Below are 14,169 nucleotides of genomic sequence, written 5' to 3'. Positions count from 1 at the left end.
CCTTGATCACTAATTGAGAAAATGCCTTACAGTTGGACCTCATGGAGGCATTTCCTCAACTGAAGCTCCTTTCTCTGTGATAACTCCAGCTGTGTCAAGTTGACACAAAACTAGCCAGTACAATTGACCCCTTGTCAACTTGACACACAAACACATCACTAGTAAGCCTCAACCCTTACATTCTTATTCATCCCCAAGATCTAAATAACTTTAAATGTCCCACAGTCTTTACATATTCTTAAAATTTCAATCTCTTTAAAATATCCATCTCTTTTAAAATCCAAAGTCTATTTACAATTAAAAGTCTCTTAACTGTGGGCTCCACTAAAACAGTTTCTTCCTTCAAGAGGAAAAATATCAGGGCACAGTCACAATCAAAAGCAAAAGTCAATCTCCAACCGTCCAATGTCTGGGATCCAACTCACGATCTTCTGGGGTCCTCCAAGGGCTTGGGTCACTTCTCCAGCCAGGCCCTTTGTAGCACAGGCGTCATCCTCTAGGCTCCAGATGCCTGTACTCAACTGCTGCTGCTGCTCTTGGTGGTCATCTCATGGTACTGGCATCTCCAAAATACTGCATGACCCTTTCAATCCTGGGCCTTCAATTGCAACTGAGGCTGCACCTTCACCAATGGCCTTCCATGGCCTCTCACAGTGCCGAGCCTCAGCTGCTTTGCGTGACCCCTTCATGCCTTCAAAACCAGTACCACCTGGGTGACCCTTACATATTACTAAGTCCTGCTGCAGCAGGAGTACAACCTTGGCCATCTCTGGAACACAGCCTCTTTGTGCTTTCAGAAAACACTTCCCAGAAGATGTCACCTCAATGATGCTGGTCTCTTCTTAATCACCGCTAATTTCTTAGCTCCAGCTAACCAGCATCAATAGTCCCAGTAATGCAAAGTTTTTGCTTTAGTAGTTCTGGTATCTTGTTAATGACAGCTGATTCTTCAGCCCCAGCTAACCAGAACTACAGAATCTTCACATTCAAAACAGCAATGGCCCTGAAAAGAGTCTTTAATTTCCCTCTGAAATTTCACAAACCAGACCTCCATCTTCTGCAGTGTTCTCAACACTATCTTCCAAGCTCCTACACAACATCCGACAGAGCTCTTAACAACGGATGGATCTTCAAGCCCGGAGTTCCAAAGTCCTTCCACAGTCCTCCCCAAAACATGGTCAGGTTGTCACAGGAATACCCCACTCTGCTGGTACCAATTTGTCTTAGTCAGGGTTTCTATTCCTCCACAAACATGATGACCAAGAAGCAAGTTGGGGAGGAAAGGGTTTATTCGGCTTACACTTCCACCCTGCTGTTCATCACCAAAGGAAGTCAGGACTGGAACTCAAGCAGGTCAGAAAGCAGGAGCTGATGCAGAGGCCATGGAGGGATGTTCTTTACTGGCTTGCTTCCCCTGGCTTGCTCAGCCTGCTCTCTTATAGAACCCAAGACTACCAGCCCAGGGATGGTCCCACCCACAAGGGGCCTTTCCCCCTTGATCACTAATTGAGAAAATGCCTTACAGTTGGACCTCATGGAGGCATTTCCTCAACTGAAGCTCCTTTCTCTGTGATAACTCCAGCTGTGTCAAGTTGACACAAAACTAGCCAGTACAGTAGGTGAGGTCTTTCTGCTTTGGCAGTAGTTGACATTCACCGTGAGGAGTCAAGTAATCAATTTTACACAATCAGTAAAATTCCATACTGGTCATCTTCAGGCATTTTTCAGATTAGGGCAATGTCAAATGAGATCACAGGCCCTCGTTGTGACACCATATTGCTGGCATACCTCACCATCTACCCCAGCAGTAGGACTGCCAATCTCCCAGCTGCCATTCCTTATGCAATTCAATCATTTAGGAACTGGACTTTTCATCTATCATTAATCATCCTGATCTGACTCTTGCTTCTGCCCTCCTTCCTCTCTCCACAAGGTCCCAGGTCATGTCTACTCTGTATTATCCCAGGTATAACTGGGTCTGGCTATGTTCACTCTTTTGTGTATAATATACTTTCTCCTCTACCATACCTAGGAGCAGTGATGTCTTTACATTTTATTTCTTCATTTTCTTCCTTTTTTTTTTTTTTGCCCATTAAAAGTTTCTATCTTTAAAATTCATAGCCACTTTTACTTTTAATATTGTTAATGTATGAATTTGATCCCAGTTTGTCTGCAGGACCTCCCCACTATGAAGAAGAGTTGGCTGCATGCATAATTGAATATACAAAGAAAGGACCCTAGGCCTTTTAAATGGAAAATACTTGGTCTGCAGGACTAGAATATTCTTTTCAATGTAAATTTTCCAGACTAGGGCTATGTCTGCTTGTAGGGTGTAACAGTTGAGCTTGGAAGGTTTCAGCTGTCTGAGTCTTTTGCTCAGTGATCCCACAGTAGAGGAGCTGCTGTTGCCCTGAGGCCCTGCTGGCTTTTCCAAGTTAATGAGGGACTTTGGGCAGGACTAACAATCAGGAACACTAGGGGAAGGTAGCTTACAGGTTCTTTACAAGATTCTCCTCAGATGCATGTGTTACAAGCTGCCTGGAAGACTACAAGCCATCCCCTGGTTATTATAGTAATCTCCACTGAGAATACAGGAGGAGCAAGTCTGCGAGCTATTTGAGTCTGATCTGCTGGTTCTAAATGGACTGTGGGTCAGAGTGTGGTTCTGTTGGTCCATGTGGTGATCATAACAGAGCTCCTCGTCCTTTGACTCTTCCTAAGTGTGGATTTACAGGGCTCCCAGAGGCTCGGTAGCCCTGGGAGTGGCAAGGTATGAAACTTAAATGTCACTATGCAGTGTGTATATACAGGAATTGCCTTTGGTGTGTAGTAGGACAACATTGGAAAAGCAATGGTTTGATTTCTAGAATTTCTGACCCTTCTGTATTCAGTTTTGTGTGACTAGTTTTATAAATACTTTAGAAGTTAGTAGTAAAGAGCTGATCACGATCATCCTTCAGAAATATTTGATTAGATTCCTTTTATCTTTCTGTTAACTATTGTCAAAATGCAATGATTCACAGAACTTCAATTCTTGGTTACAAAAAAAAGCTTCTGACATGCAGAAGTTTCTCAGGTGTTGATGGTGCTGGGTGGGTGGATAGGACAGATTGGAACATAATGCATATGGCAGGAAGCAGACATTAAATTATCATTCAGCATTGTTTTGTATACTTCGGTGGGGCTGGTTTAACATGAAATTACTAAGGGTCATGAACAGCTATTGAGCCATAGTCCAACTTTCTCATCATCAACAATTTCAATGAGAACTCTAGAGCATGGGGCCTCTCTGTTTGAAGACAGATCAGTAGTATCTGGAGGGTCAGATTTATAACAGTTTCAGGGTCACTTATTTATGTTATTTTTATCGGAGTCAGGAAATATGATTTTATTTCTATACACATACTAGCACAGGTAACATTGGTCAAGTTCACATTGTTCCTGGTGTAGTTGTATTAGTTATTGAAGAAAAGTTGAAAATTGGCCACATGGAAATGGGCAGAGGAAGCTTTCCCTGATATTGTGTTGCAGTTCTGTGGGCTACTATGAGAATTATGTCTAGGATAACAGATAATGGTCTTGGTCTTTAGACAGATTGCTTGTTCTTCGGGAGTACTGGCTATGGTTGAGAAGGGTGTGTCTGCCCATACTTGGGGGCTAAGACACAGACATGTGGCAAGAAAGGAAGGGGAGATGGAAAAGGTCTTTTGTATCTGCAGGTAGCATGGACAGGTGAGAGGAAACTGCAGTCCTAAGGGCACTCTTGCATATTGGGTCTCAGGGAACAAAATATGGGTGAAGGTCTAGCAGCATTCTACATGGTTCCATGTATTAACATCTTAATACTAAGGCATCAGGTTCCCAGAGATCATTTATTTACTTAAGTTTTTGTTGTCCAACTGTGAAAGACTGGATAAAAAGTACTATGTGGGTGGGCAGGGCAGTCAGCGAATACTCATTTTGAAGTACACCTTTACACTGTTGTCTGTATCATATTTTTTAATATTCACACGTATCGAATCTTTTAGGATTTAGTCACCTATGATGACGTGCATGTGAACTTCACTCAGGATGAGTGGGCTTTGCTGGATCCTTCTCAGAAGAGTCTCTACAAGGGTGTGATGCTAGAGACCTATAAGAATCTCACAGCTATAGGTAATATTATGATTTTTTTATTTACTTTATAACATGTATGCACAACTGTTTCTTTGTTATTTTATTTGTTTTTATAATTTCAATTGAGAATGAGGAAGAATATGATGAATAAATCACTCATGGTTTTAAAGTTCAATGGAGTTAATAACTTAAATACTGTTTAATTGCCAATAATGTAACATACTTTCTCTGGTACTGGGTTTAGGTTACATTTGGGAAGAACATACGATTGAAGACCATTTTCAAACTTCTAGAAGTCATGGAAGGTAATTTTACTCTGCAAGCTGAGGAGAAAATGCCTATGAAGAAAGTTTAACTTGTGCTACAAGTAGTAAAGAAAACCAATAGGGTACAATAAGCACTGCTTTCAGTGATGGATGTTTACTGACTTTCATAAAAATCATATATGTTTATGGCAGATATGTAACTGTTGTTTGCAAGACATTCCATTAGGTCAAAGACAGAGAAATAATGGCTTAACAGGTATGTTACTGTTTAAATCAAGCCTAGTACAGCCATGCTATACAAGTGTGAGTGTCTTCAGTCTCATATCGCTTAGCTATTGCAAAAGGAACACACAGTGATTAGGTGACAAGTATATGTCTAAAACCTAGTAATGAGCAAATAATCCATAGTGTATCTGAGCTCAATGATATACTTGTAATAACATTGCTAAATTTAGTGAGATGAACAGTTCATAAGATTCAAAAATGGTTTTGTGGAAAAACCTTAATCTCTGTACCACATCTCTGTGACAAAAAAAAGTCAGCTGTGAATGTAATGTGGAATTTTCACTTGTTATTCTTCTTTTGATGTGGATGTCATAGGTTACGATTGATACAAGCCTTGTGATCACTGGGGCATTGAAAGAAGCCACATACCTTTCACTTTTCCAGAACAATTAGAGGATATGCAGTATAACATATTTTGAACAACATACTAAATGTGCTATATAAGTTTATAAAAAATTTGTTTCCGAACATTGCTGGGGACATTTACCAACTCTAACTGCTGAAAATAGTAATGAGAATTAAGGCAGTAGAATTTTTTTTTTCTTTTGCATTTGTTCATATTCCAAATGTAGTATTACTCTCATGATAACAAAATTTGTGAATGCAATAATTGTGCAAACACTGTGAGTTCTTCCTGTTTTTTTTCAAATATGTGAGTAACCTTTTATAGAAAAAGTATGTTATAAATGTGAGCCAGATAATCAATACTGTTCCCATTTCATATATCCTCGAAGATGTAAAACAATTCATAATTTAGTAGAACTCCTTTGAATATAAACAAAGTAATATTATGTTAACATTAGATTGCTCTGTTCAATGAAACCAAAATTTAAAACAATTCATACAGATAAAAAGACTCATCAGTATAATCAGTGTAAGAAAGATTTCACGTGTGCAAATTTTATTTGCAGGCATGAAAGAAGTTGTTCTGCAGAGCAACCCTCTGAGTTTATTCAATGTGGTAAAGCCTTTGCATATGAGAGTGGTAGACAAAGGCATCAAATTAAACATAATGGAGAGAAACACCATGACTGTAACCAATGTGGTAAGGACTTTAGAACATGGAATGTCCTGCAAATACATAAGCGAACACATACAGGAGAGAAACCCTATGACTGTAAACAATGTGGTAAAGTCTTTGCAAGAAGCTGTCATCTCCAAATACATAATCGAACACATGCAGGAGAGAAACAGTATGAATGTAACCAATGTGGTAAAGCTTTTAAAAGAAGGATTAACCTCCAAATACATAAGCGAACACATACAGGAGAGAAACCCTATGAATGTAACCAATGTGGAAAAGCCTTTGCAAGTAGTGGTGAACTCCAAAAACATAAACGAACACATACAGGAGAGAAACCCTATGAATGTAAACAATGTGGTAAAGCCTTTTCACAAAGCAGTCATCTCCGAATACATAAGCGAACACATACAGGAGAGAAACCCTATGAATGTAACCAATGTGGAAAAGCCTTTGCAAGAAGTGGTGACCTCCAAAAACATAAACGAACACATACAGGAGAGAAACCCTATGAATGTAAACAATGTGGTAAAGCCTTTGCACATAGCAGTCATCTCCACAAACATGAGCGAACACATACAGGAGACAAACCCTATGAATGTAAACAGTGTGGTAAAGCCTTTGCAGTAATCTATACTCTCCAAATGCATAAGCGAACACATACAGGAGACAAACCCTATGAATGTAAACAATGTGGTAAAGCCTTTGCAGTAATCTATACTCTCCAAATGCATAAGCGAACACATACAGGAGAGAAACCCTATAAATGTAAACAATGTGGTAAAGCCTTTGCAAGAAGCTGTCATCTCCGAATACATAAGCGAACACATACAGGAGAGAAACCCTATGAATGTAACCAATGTGGTAAAGCCTTTGCAGAAAGCAGTACTCTCCAAATCCATAACCGAACACATACAGGAGAGAAACCCTATGAATGTAACCAATGTGGTAAAGCTTTTATAACAAGGAGAGTCCTCCAAATACATAAGCGAACACATACCGGAGAGAAACCCTATGAATGTAACCAATGTGGAAAAGCTTTTGCAAGAAGTTGTGACCTCCAAAAACATAAACGAACTCATACAGGAGAGAAACCCTATGAATGTAACCACTGTGGTAAAGCCTTTGCACAAAGCAGTTCTCTCCGAATCCATAAGCGAACATATACAGGAGAGAGACAATATGAATGTAACTAGTATGGTAAAGCCTTTGCAGGAAGCAGTGGTCTCCAATGCCATAAAAGATCACATACACGAAAGACACCATATGAATGAAACCAAGGTGGTAAATCCTTTGAAGGAAGCAGTGGTCTTGAATATCATAATCGAACACACACAGCTGAAAAACCCAGGAATGTAACCAATGTGGTAAAGTCTTTGCAGAAAGGAGTGACCTTTAAAGAGAAAAGACCATACAGGAGAGAAACTCTATGTAGGTATCTGATGTTATAAAGCCTTTGCAGCAAGCATTGATCTCCAAGTACATAAATGAACATATACCAGAGAGGAACCTTTTAAACGTAACCAATGTGTTTAACCTTTTTCGAAAACCAATAGTCTTTACACACATAAAAGCACATATAGTTGAGAGAAATGCTTTGATTTTAACCAATGTGGTTAAACTTTTTCAAAAAGCAGTCATCAACAAAATCATGAAAGAGCACGTATAGGAGAGAGATTTTTGAATGTTAGCAATGGTGCTTTTATAGCTTTTTCACAAAGCAGTGGCCTCCAAATATATAAAGGAACACATACAGGAGAGAAACCCTATGAATATTGGCAATGTTTTAAAACACTTCTACATCACAATCATCTTCAAATCTGTAAGGAACATGAGGTTTTGAGAAATCCTCTGAATAACACCAATTAGGGAAAGCAATTGTACAAAAGAGTCATCTCCCAACACAAAAGTATACACACTAGATAGAAACCCTATGAATATAGGCAATGTGGTAAACATTTTATAAGTCACAGTAGTCTCTAAGTAAATAAAAAGAGACACAGTTGAGAAAAACACTATGAAATGAACAAGTGAACAGAGCCTTGTGCATTAAAATCTTCAAATACATAAAAGAAGACATAGAGGTGAGAAATCCGATGTCTACAAGCCATGTGGTATTGCTTTCACTTGTCAGTCATATTCAAAGACACAAAAGAAAACAAAATGTAACAAAAGGCTGAGTGTGTTTAATATGGTGAAACTTTTTGAATATTTTAGAGTCTTCACAATGAAACAATTCATACTGCAAATAAATTTAGGAATATAATATGGTGAAACCTTTTCAGATTTCCCAAATCTTCATCATTATGAATGGGAAACCCATAAATGCATTCAATATGGGGAAGCCTTTAAACATTTCTAATTCTTTATAATCCTGAAAATAATCATACAAAGTTCAAGGGGATACAAGAAATGTTTCTTATTGTCTTGCTTGAGTTACAGTCCTGACATCCTTTGGTATGAATATCAATGTGGAAATTGTGAGTGGATTCCCTTTCCTCCCCAACTGCTTCTTGGTCATAATGTTTATGCAGGAATAGAAACCCTGACTAAGACAAATTGGTATCAGGAGTGGGGAATTCCTGTGACAACCTGACCATGTTTTGGGAGGACTGTGGAAGGACTTTGGAACTTTGGGTTAGAAGATCCATTCTGTGTTAAGAACGCTGTGGGATGTTGTGTAGGAGCTTGGAAGATAATGTTGAGAATCGTGCAGAAGATGGAAGCCTGGCTTGTGAAATTTCAGAGGGAAAATTAAAGCCTCTTTTCAGGGCCATTGTTACTTTGTGAAGATTCTGTGGTTCTGGTTAACTGGGGCTGAAGAATCAGCTGTGATTAACAAGATAATAGAATTTCTAGAGTGAAAACTTTGCATTACTGGGACTGTTGATGCTGGTTAGCTGGAGCTAAGAAATTAGCAGTGATTAAGAAGAAACCAGCATTATTGAAGTGGCATCATCTGTGAAGTGTTTTCTGAGAGCACAGAGGAAGTGTTCTAGAGATAATCAAGGTGGTACCTTGTGCTGTGGCTGGACTTGGTAGTGTGTAAGTCTTACCCTCGTGGTACTGGTTTTGAAGGCATGAAGGGATAATGCAGATCAGCTAAGGCCCAGCAGTTTGAGAGGCCATGGAAGGCCACTGGTGAAGGTGCAGACTCAGGTGAAATTGATGGCCCAGTACTGAAGAGATCATGCAGTGTGTTGGAGTTGACAGGTCCATGATTGACCACGAAGAACAGCAGCAGCAGTAAAGTACATGCATCTGGAGCATAGAGGACAAGTTGTGTGCTACAAAGGACAGGGTTGGAAAAGTGACCCAAGCCCTTGGTTCTTTTGGAGTTGTCCAAAAGATTGTGAGTTGGATCCCAGACATTGGACAGTTGGAGTTTAATTTTTACTTTTGATTGTGACTGTGCCCTGATGTTTTTCCCTCTTGAAGGAAACAAGTATTTTAGTGGATTCCATTGTAAAAGGCTTTGGATTTTGAAGGATATTGGATATTTTAAAAGCATTGAACTTTTAATATGTAAAGTCTGTGGGGCTTTCAAAGTTGTGTATATCTTGGGCATGAATAAGAAACTAAGAGTTGAGCATTACTAGTGATGTGTTTGCGTGTCAAATTGACAAGGTGTCAATTATACTGGCTAATTTTGTGTCAACTTGACACAAGCTGAAGTTATCACAGAGAAAGGAGCTTCAGTTGGGAAATGCCTCCATGAGATCCAGATGTAAGACATTTTCTCAATTAGTGATCAAGGGGAAAGGCCCCTTGTGGGTGGGACCATCTCTCTGCACTGGTAGTCTTGGGTTCTCTAAGACAGCAGTCTGAGCAAGCCAGGTGAAGCAAGCTAGTAAAGAAACATCCTTCTGTGGCCTCTGCATCAGTTCCTGCTTCTTGACCTGCTTGAGTTCCAGTCCCGACTTCCTTGGTGATGAACAGTAAGCAGTATGAAAGTGTAAGCCAAATAAACCCTTTCCTCCCCAACTTGCTTCTTGGTCATGATGTTTGTGTAGGAATAGAAACCATGAATAAGACAAGGGGTATAAGGTATGGATTGTAAAAAAAAGGTTAGACAATAAAGAAATGAAGAAATAAAATTAATTTTTTTTTAAAAAAGGAGGATCAGACAGAAACATTCCTTCCAAATTATACCTTTATTTTCACACCAATCAGGATTTAGGGATAGGGGCTTATGTAGTTTACAGTGTCATCTGTTATATATTATGGGTGTTATAGCTTAACTAATCATATGGATTTGTTCTTTGGTGGTAAAGTACAGGTCTTATGTTTTGAGGGGCACAATGAAAAGCAGAAAGCATTGTTAGAGACAGTCATTATGTTTTAAAAAGAAAATATGAGTAAAGTGAGGTTGGATCTCCACAATACCTAATCCTTGGAAACGAACTTAGTTTCACCATATGATTAAATTCAGGATAATAACAAAAAGGCAATACTTAGGGCCTGGTGTTTGGATTTGATTTGTTTTTCTGCTAATTCCCAATTGTGTATTGATTCTTATGCTACTCCTGTTAAATTCTTCCCAAATTTCATGATAATCCTGTACTGGGACACTGAGATTCCCTGCCCCAAGCTGATTATAAATGGGTAACAAAAGTGCCAGCAGCCAATGGCTAGGCAGGCAACAAAGGCAGAACTTTTGGATTCATGGCAAGGGAAACAAAGAGGATCTCCATGCCAGTAAAGGATTTGGATGCCAGCTTCAGAGCTGGGAAAGACTCAATACCAGCCACATAAAAGCTAGGAAAGAGTGACCCCAGTGTTCCCTCCTCTGATTGGTTCTGGAGAAGCAAAGATGGCCTCTAGATTTAGGAAATTAGGTGTATCACAGGGGAACCAATAGCAATGTGGATGTTTGGTAGTGTCCCAGCCAATGAGCTGATTTGGCATATTACATAATGCTGTTTGTCTTTCATTTCAGACTCCAAAGTACTTGTATGCTGAGCTAAGAACTTAAACAAGTGGCATTTTATAGTAGAGCAGAGTAACCAACTGAGTCTACAGAAGGCATCACAACTATAGGATGGAATGCAATATTAAAAACTAATTGGGGATTCTCAAATGAAAAACAAATGCTAAGATGTGAAATTAAGGGATGAGGAAAATTGGTTTCTTAGTGGATTCGCTTGTTTTGCTGAGCCATTTGAGTCCTCACTAGCTGTGCAGGTTCACAACTAAAACAAAAGTTGAGCTAAAATGGTATGCATAATTCTTGGATTTGTGGAATGAGCTGGGACTCAGAAAAATGTCCCAAGCTGATCCAGACGTCCTTGTTGGTCTGGATTTTCCATGAGCCCTCTTCCACCATGAGCCCTTCTAAAAGATTTCTGTCTGCCTCAAATAGTTTAAGCTTGGAGGTGCAGTACAAAGAGACAGGCTGCTCAGAAAGCAACAACAGAGGTAGATGGTAGAGGCTGCCCAGAGCTATAATCAGAAAAAAAGAATAGAGAGAAATCGATGAGATTTGTTTTAACTTCTTTTAAGGAAAAATGAGCAGGTGGTGATTGTGTAAGAGTGTTTGAGGCAATCTCTGTGAAGGGCCCTAATGTCTGCAGAGGATTCTCCACATGGCTGGCACCCTAGCACACCCAGGTCCTTGAGATCACTGGTAAGTGGAATGCAAGATAAGTTCCAAAAAATACAGAGGGTCTTGTAATAGTAGGAACAGGGACAAAGGACAGCAGCATGACCAGCGACTGAGGTTAACTTCTGGTTGGAGCCACCCTCTCCCACCCCCATGCAATCTTTGGCCAGATCTCAGCAGAGGGCCCAAAGGTCCCCAGAGGACTCTTTATGCTGAAGGCCCCCTAGCACACTCTGGTCCTTGAGATCACTGGTGAGTGGAATGCAACATCACTTCCAAAAAATCCAGTGGGTCTTGTGCTAGCAGCAACAGGGTCAAAGAACAAAGGCAGGCTCTAGCACATCCAGAATCTTGGGATCACTGAGAACTGTTTATGCAGGAGAGTAAGTGGGCAGCAGAAGTAACTAAGCTTCTTGAACAAGGTCCCTACAGGCCTTCATCCTCAGCCAGAAGACAGACCTAACACCCAGAACCCTAGACACTTTCCCTGCGAGAGGGGAGTCGGCCTCCAGGGAGGGCTCTGACCCCAGGAATCAGGAGGTGGATCTGAACTCCAGACTTCTGTGCACCTTCTCTGTTGGCACTTTCTCTTTATGTTACCTAGGTCACATTATATTTAGTGGATAGGATTATAGACAATTAAGACTGTAGTTAAGATTAAGGGAGAGTTTCCCTTAGAATTTAAGACATATTTCAAACAACCAGAATGGAGATTTTTTAATTATGTTTATTCTTTAATTATACTCCAGTCATTATCACCCCCCAATTCCAACCACTTACAGTTTCTCATCCCATATCCCGACCCCTCTGTACATCTCCATGAGGGTGTCCTCACACCCACAACCATTCAACAACATCCTGCCAGGCCTCCCCAATCCTTGGGACTTCAAGTCTCTCAAGGATTAGGTGTGTCTTCCCTCCCTGAGTCCGGGCCAGGCAGTCCTCCTCTGTATATATGTTGGGGACTTTGGACCAACAAGTGTATGCTGCCTGGTTGCTGGCTCAGAGTCTGAGAGATTTCCAAGGTCAAGGTTTCTTGAGACTGTTGGTCTTGTTGGGTTGTAAGACTCCCGGGAGCCTTAGCTTACTGGGGACCTGTGAGTGAACCATGTGGGGCTGGAATCAATGGAAAAAGCAAGAGGAATTTATTGTTCCACTAAACTGGGGTCATCCCAGACCCTAAGGAGAGGTGGTGACCCGCGTGCCTGTTCGGCGAGCTTTTATATGGTTGTCAGGGGCAAAATAGAGCAGTCAACCTATAATCAACCTGGCAGTGGTGGCATACACCTTACATTTAAAAGCTCATAGTGGATTGCCCAGACCCCTTAATGAGGGCAATGCTGCAGCAGGTTTGCATATCAGGCAGAGTATAGGCATTACACAGGAATAGTTCAGCCAAACACTCACTTTCTTTACATCATTAAAAAACAATAGGTTGAGACAACAATTTGGTATTTCTTGAGAATGTGCATGTCAAATTGTAAAGACTTTCATCAGTGTCCTCAATTTCTTCCTGTATCACACAAAGGTGTTAATCCTCTAGGAGTTAATCCTCTAGGACTGGTACCTACTCAGTTATGGCAAATAGACGTTACTTATATATCTGAATTTTAAAAATGTTAAACAATGTACATATGTGCTACATCCAATCCAGTAGTGAGAAGCGCGACAGGCCCCGAAAACCTGTGTGCTGTCCTGAGGCGAGAAGTTCACGGAAACTTAGTCTCCTGGAATCTTGCCATCACGTATAAAGAATGCTCCAATGTCCTTGCTTTAGTTGGTAAACGGATCTTGGGCTTTCCCTTAATGTTGCTTTATTATAAGTCCTCCTAAGGGGGCTGGAGAGATGGCTCAGTGGTTAAGAACATTGACTGCTGTTCTGAAGGTCCTGAGTTCAAAGCCCAGCAACCACATTGTGGCTCACAACCACCCATTATGACATCTGATGCCCTCTTCTGGTGTATCTGAAGACAGCTATAGTGGACTTAAACATAATAAATAAATCTTTAAATCACATAATTATAAAAAAAAATAAGTGCTCCTAAGTATTGATTTTTTTTTTTTTTACATATAGCTAAGTTAGATTCTAGGCAGTCGTTGATCCGACCCTGGGCATGGATAGCTAAGTCATTGCCCTATGTAGGAATTTACCAATATCTAGGAAGAGGGAAGTTAGTGACCTAAGGAGGAACCAGAGTAGATACTTAGAACTATAGATAGCTGAGTTACACCCATATACAAGTGTTTACAATGGCCTAGGGGGAACAGGAACCCAGACCCCTTAATGAGGGCAATGCCACAGCAGGTTTGCATATCAGGCAGAGTATAGGCATTACACAGGAATAGTTCCGCCACACACTCTCATTCTTTTTGTTTGTTTGTTTTTTTTCATTTTTAAAATTCTATTTATTTATTTATTTGTTTGTTTATTGTATGTAAGTACACTGTAGCTGTCTTCAGACACTCCAGAAGAGGGCATCAGATCTCAGTACAGATGGTTGTGAGCCACCATGTGGATGCTGGGATTTGAACTCAGGACCTCCGGAAGACCAGTCAGTGCTCTTTTTTAAAAATATTTTTTATTGGGTATTTTCCTCATTTACATTTCCAATGCTATCCCAAAAGTCCCCCATTCCCTCCCCCCACTCCCCTACCGACCCACTCCCACTTTTTGGCCATGGCGTTCCCCTGTACTGGGACATATAAAATTTGCATGACCAATGGACCTCTCTTTCCAGTGATGGCCGACTAGGCCATCTTTTGATACATATGCATCTAGAGACAAGAGCTCCGGGGTACTGGTTCATTCATATTGTTGTCCCACCTATAGGGTTGCAGTTCCCTTTAGCTCCTTGGGTGCTTTCTCTAGCTGCTCCATT

General features: G+C 40.4%; 1 protein-coding gene across 8 annotated transcripts in view; it reads left to right on the top strand.

Moving 5' to 3' along the window:
• Gm4724 (predicted gene 4724) overlaps positions 1 to 11,147 on the top strand; it is a 286,090-nt gene extending 274,943 nt beyond the window's left edge. For 2 of the 8 annotated variants that reach the window (XM_017314489.2, XM_030246016.1), the window contains 3 exons: positions 4,029 to 4,155; positions 4,361 to 4,421; positions 5,579 to 11,147. In XM_017314489.2, coding sequence (XP_017169978.1) covers positions 4,029 to 4,155; positions 4,361 to 4,421; positions 5,579 to 6,884 — 1,494 coding nt within the window. In that variant the 3' untranslated portion in view covers positions 6,885 to 11,147. Of the gene's footprint in view, positions 1 to 4,028; positions 4,156 to 4,360 lie in introns of all 8 variants that reach the window. The other 6 variants (XM_030246019.1, XM_030246017.1, XM_030246021.1 and 3 more) reach the window with 4 other exon arrangements.
• Positions 11,148 to 14,169: the final 3,022 nt, after the last annotated feature.

The sequence above is a fragment of the Mus musculus genome, chromosome 2, assembly GCF_000001635.26.
Source record: "Mus musculus strain C57BL/6J chromosome 2, GRCm38.p6 C57BL/6J".
Taxonomy (NCBI): domain Eukaryota; kingdom Metazoa; phylum Chordata; class Mammalia; order Rodentia; family Muridae; genus Mus; species Mus musculus.
The sequence above is the reverse complement of the archived record's forward strand: the minus strand, read 5'-3'. Positions and strand labels throughout refer to the sequence as shown.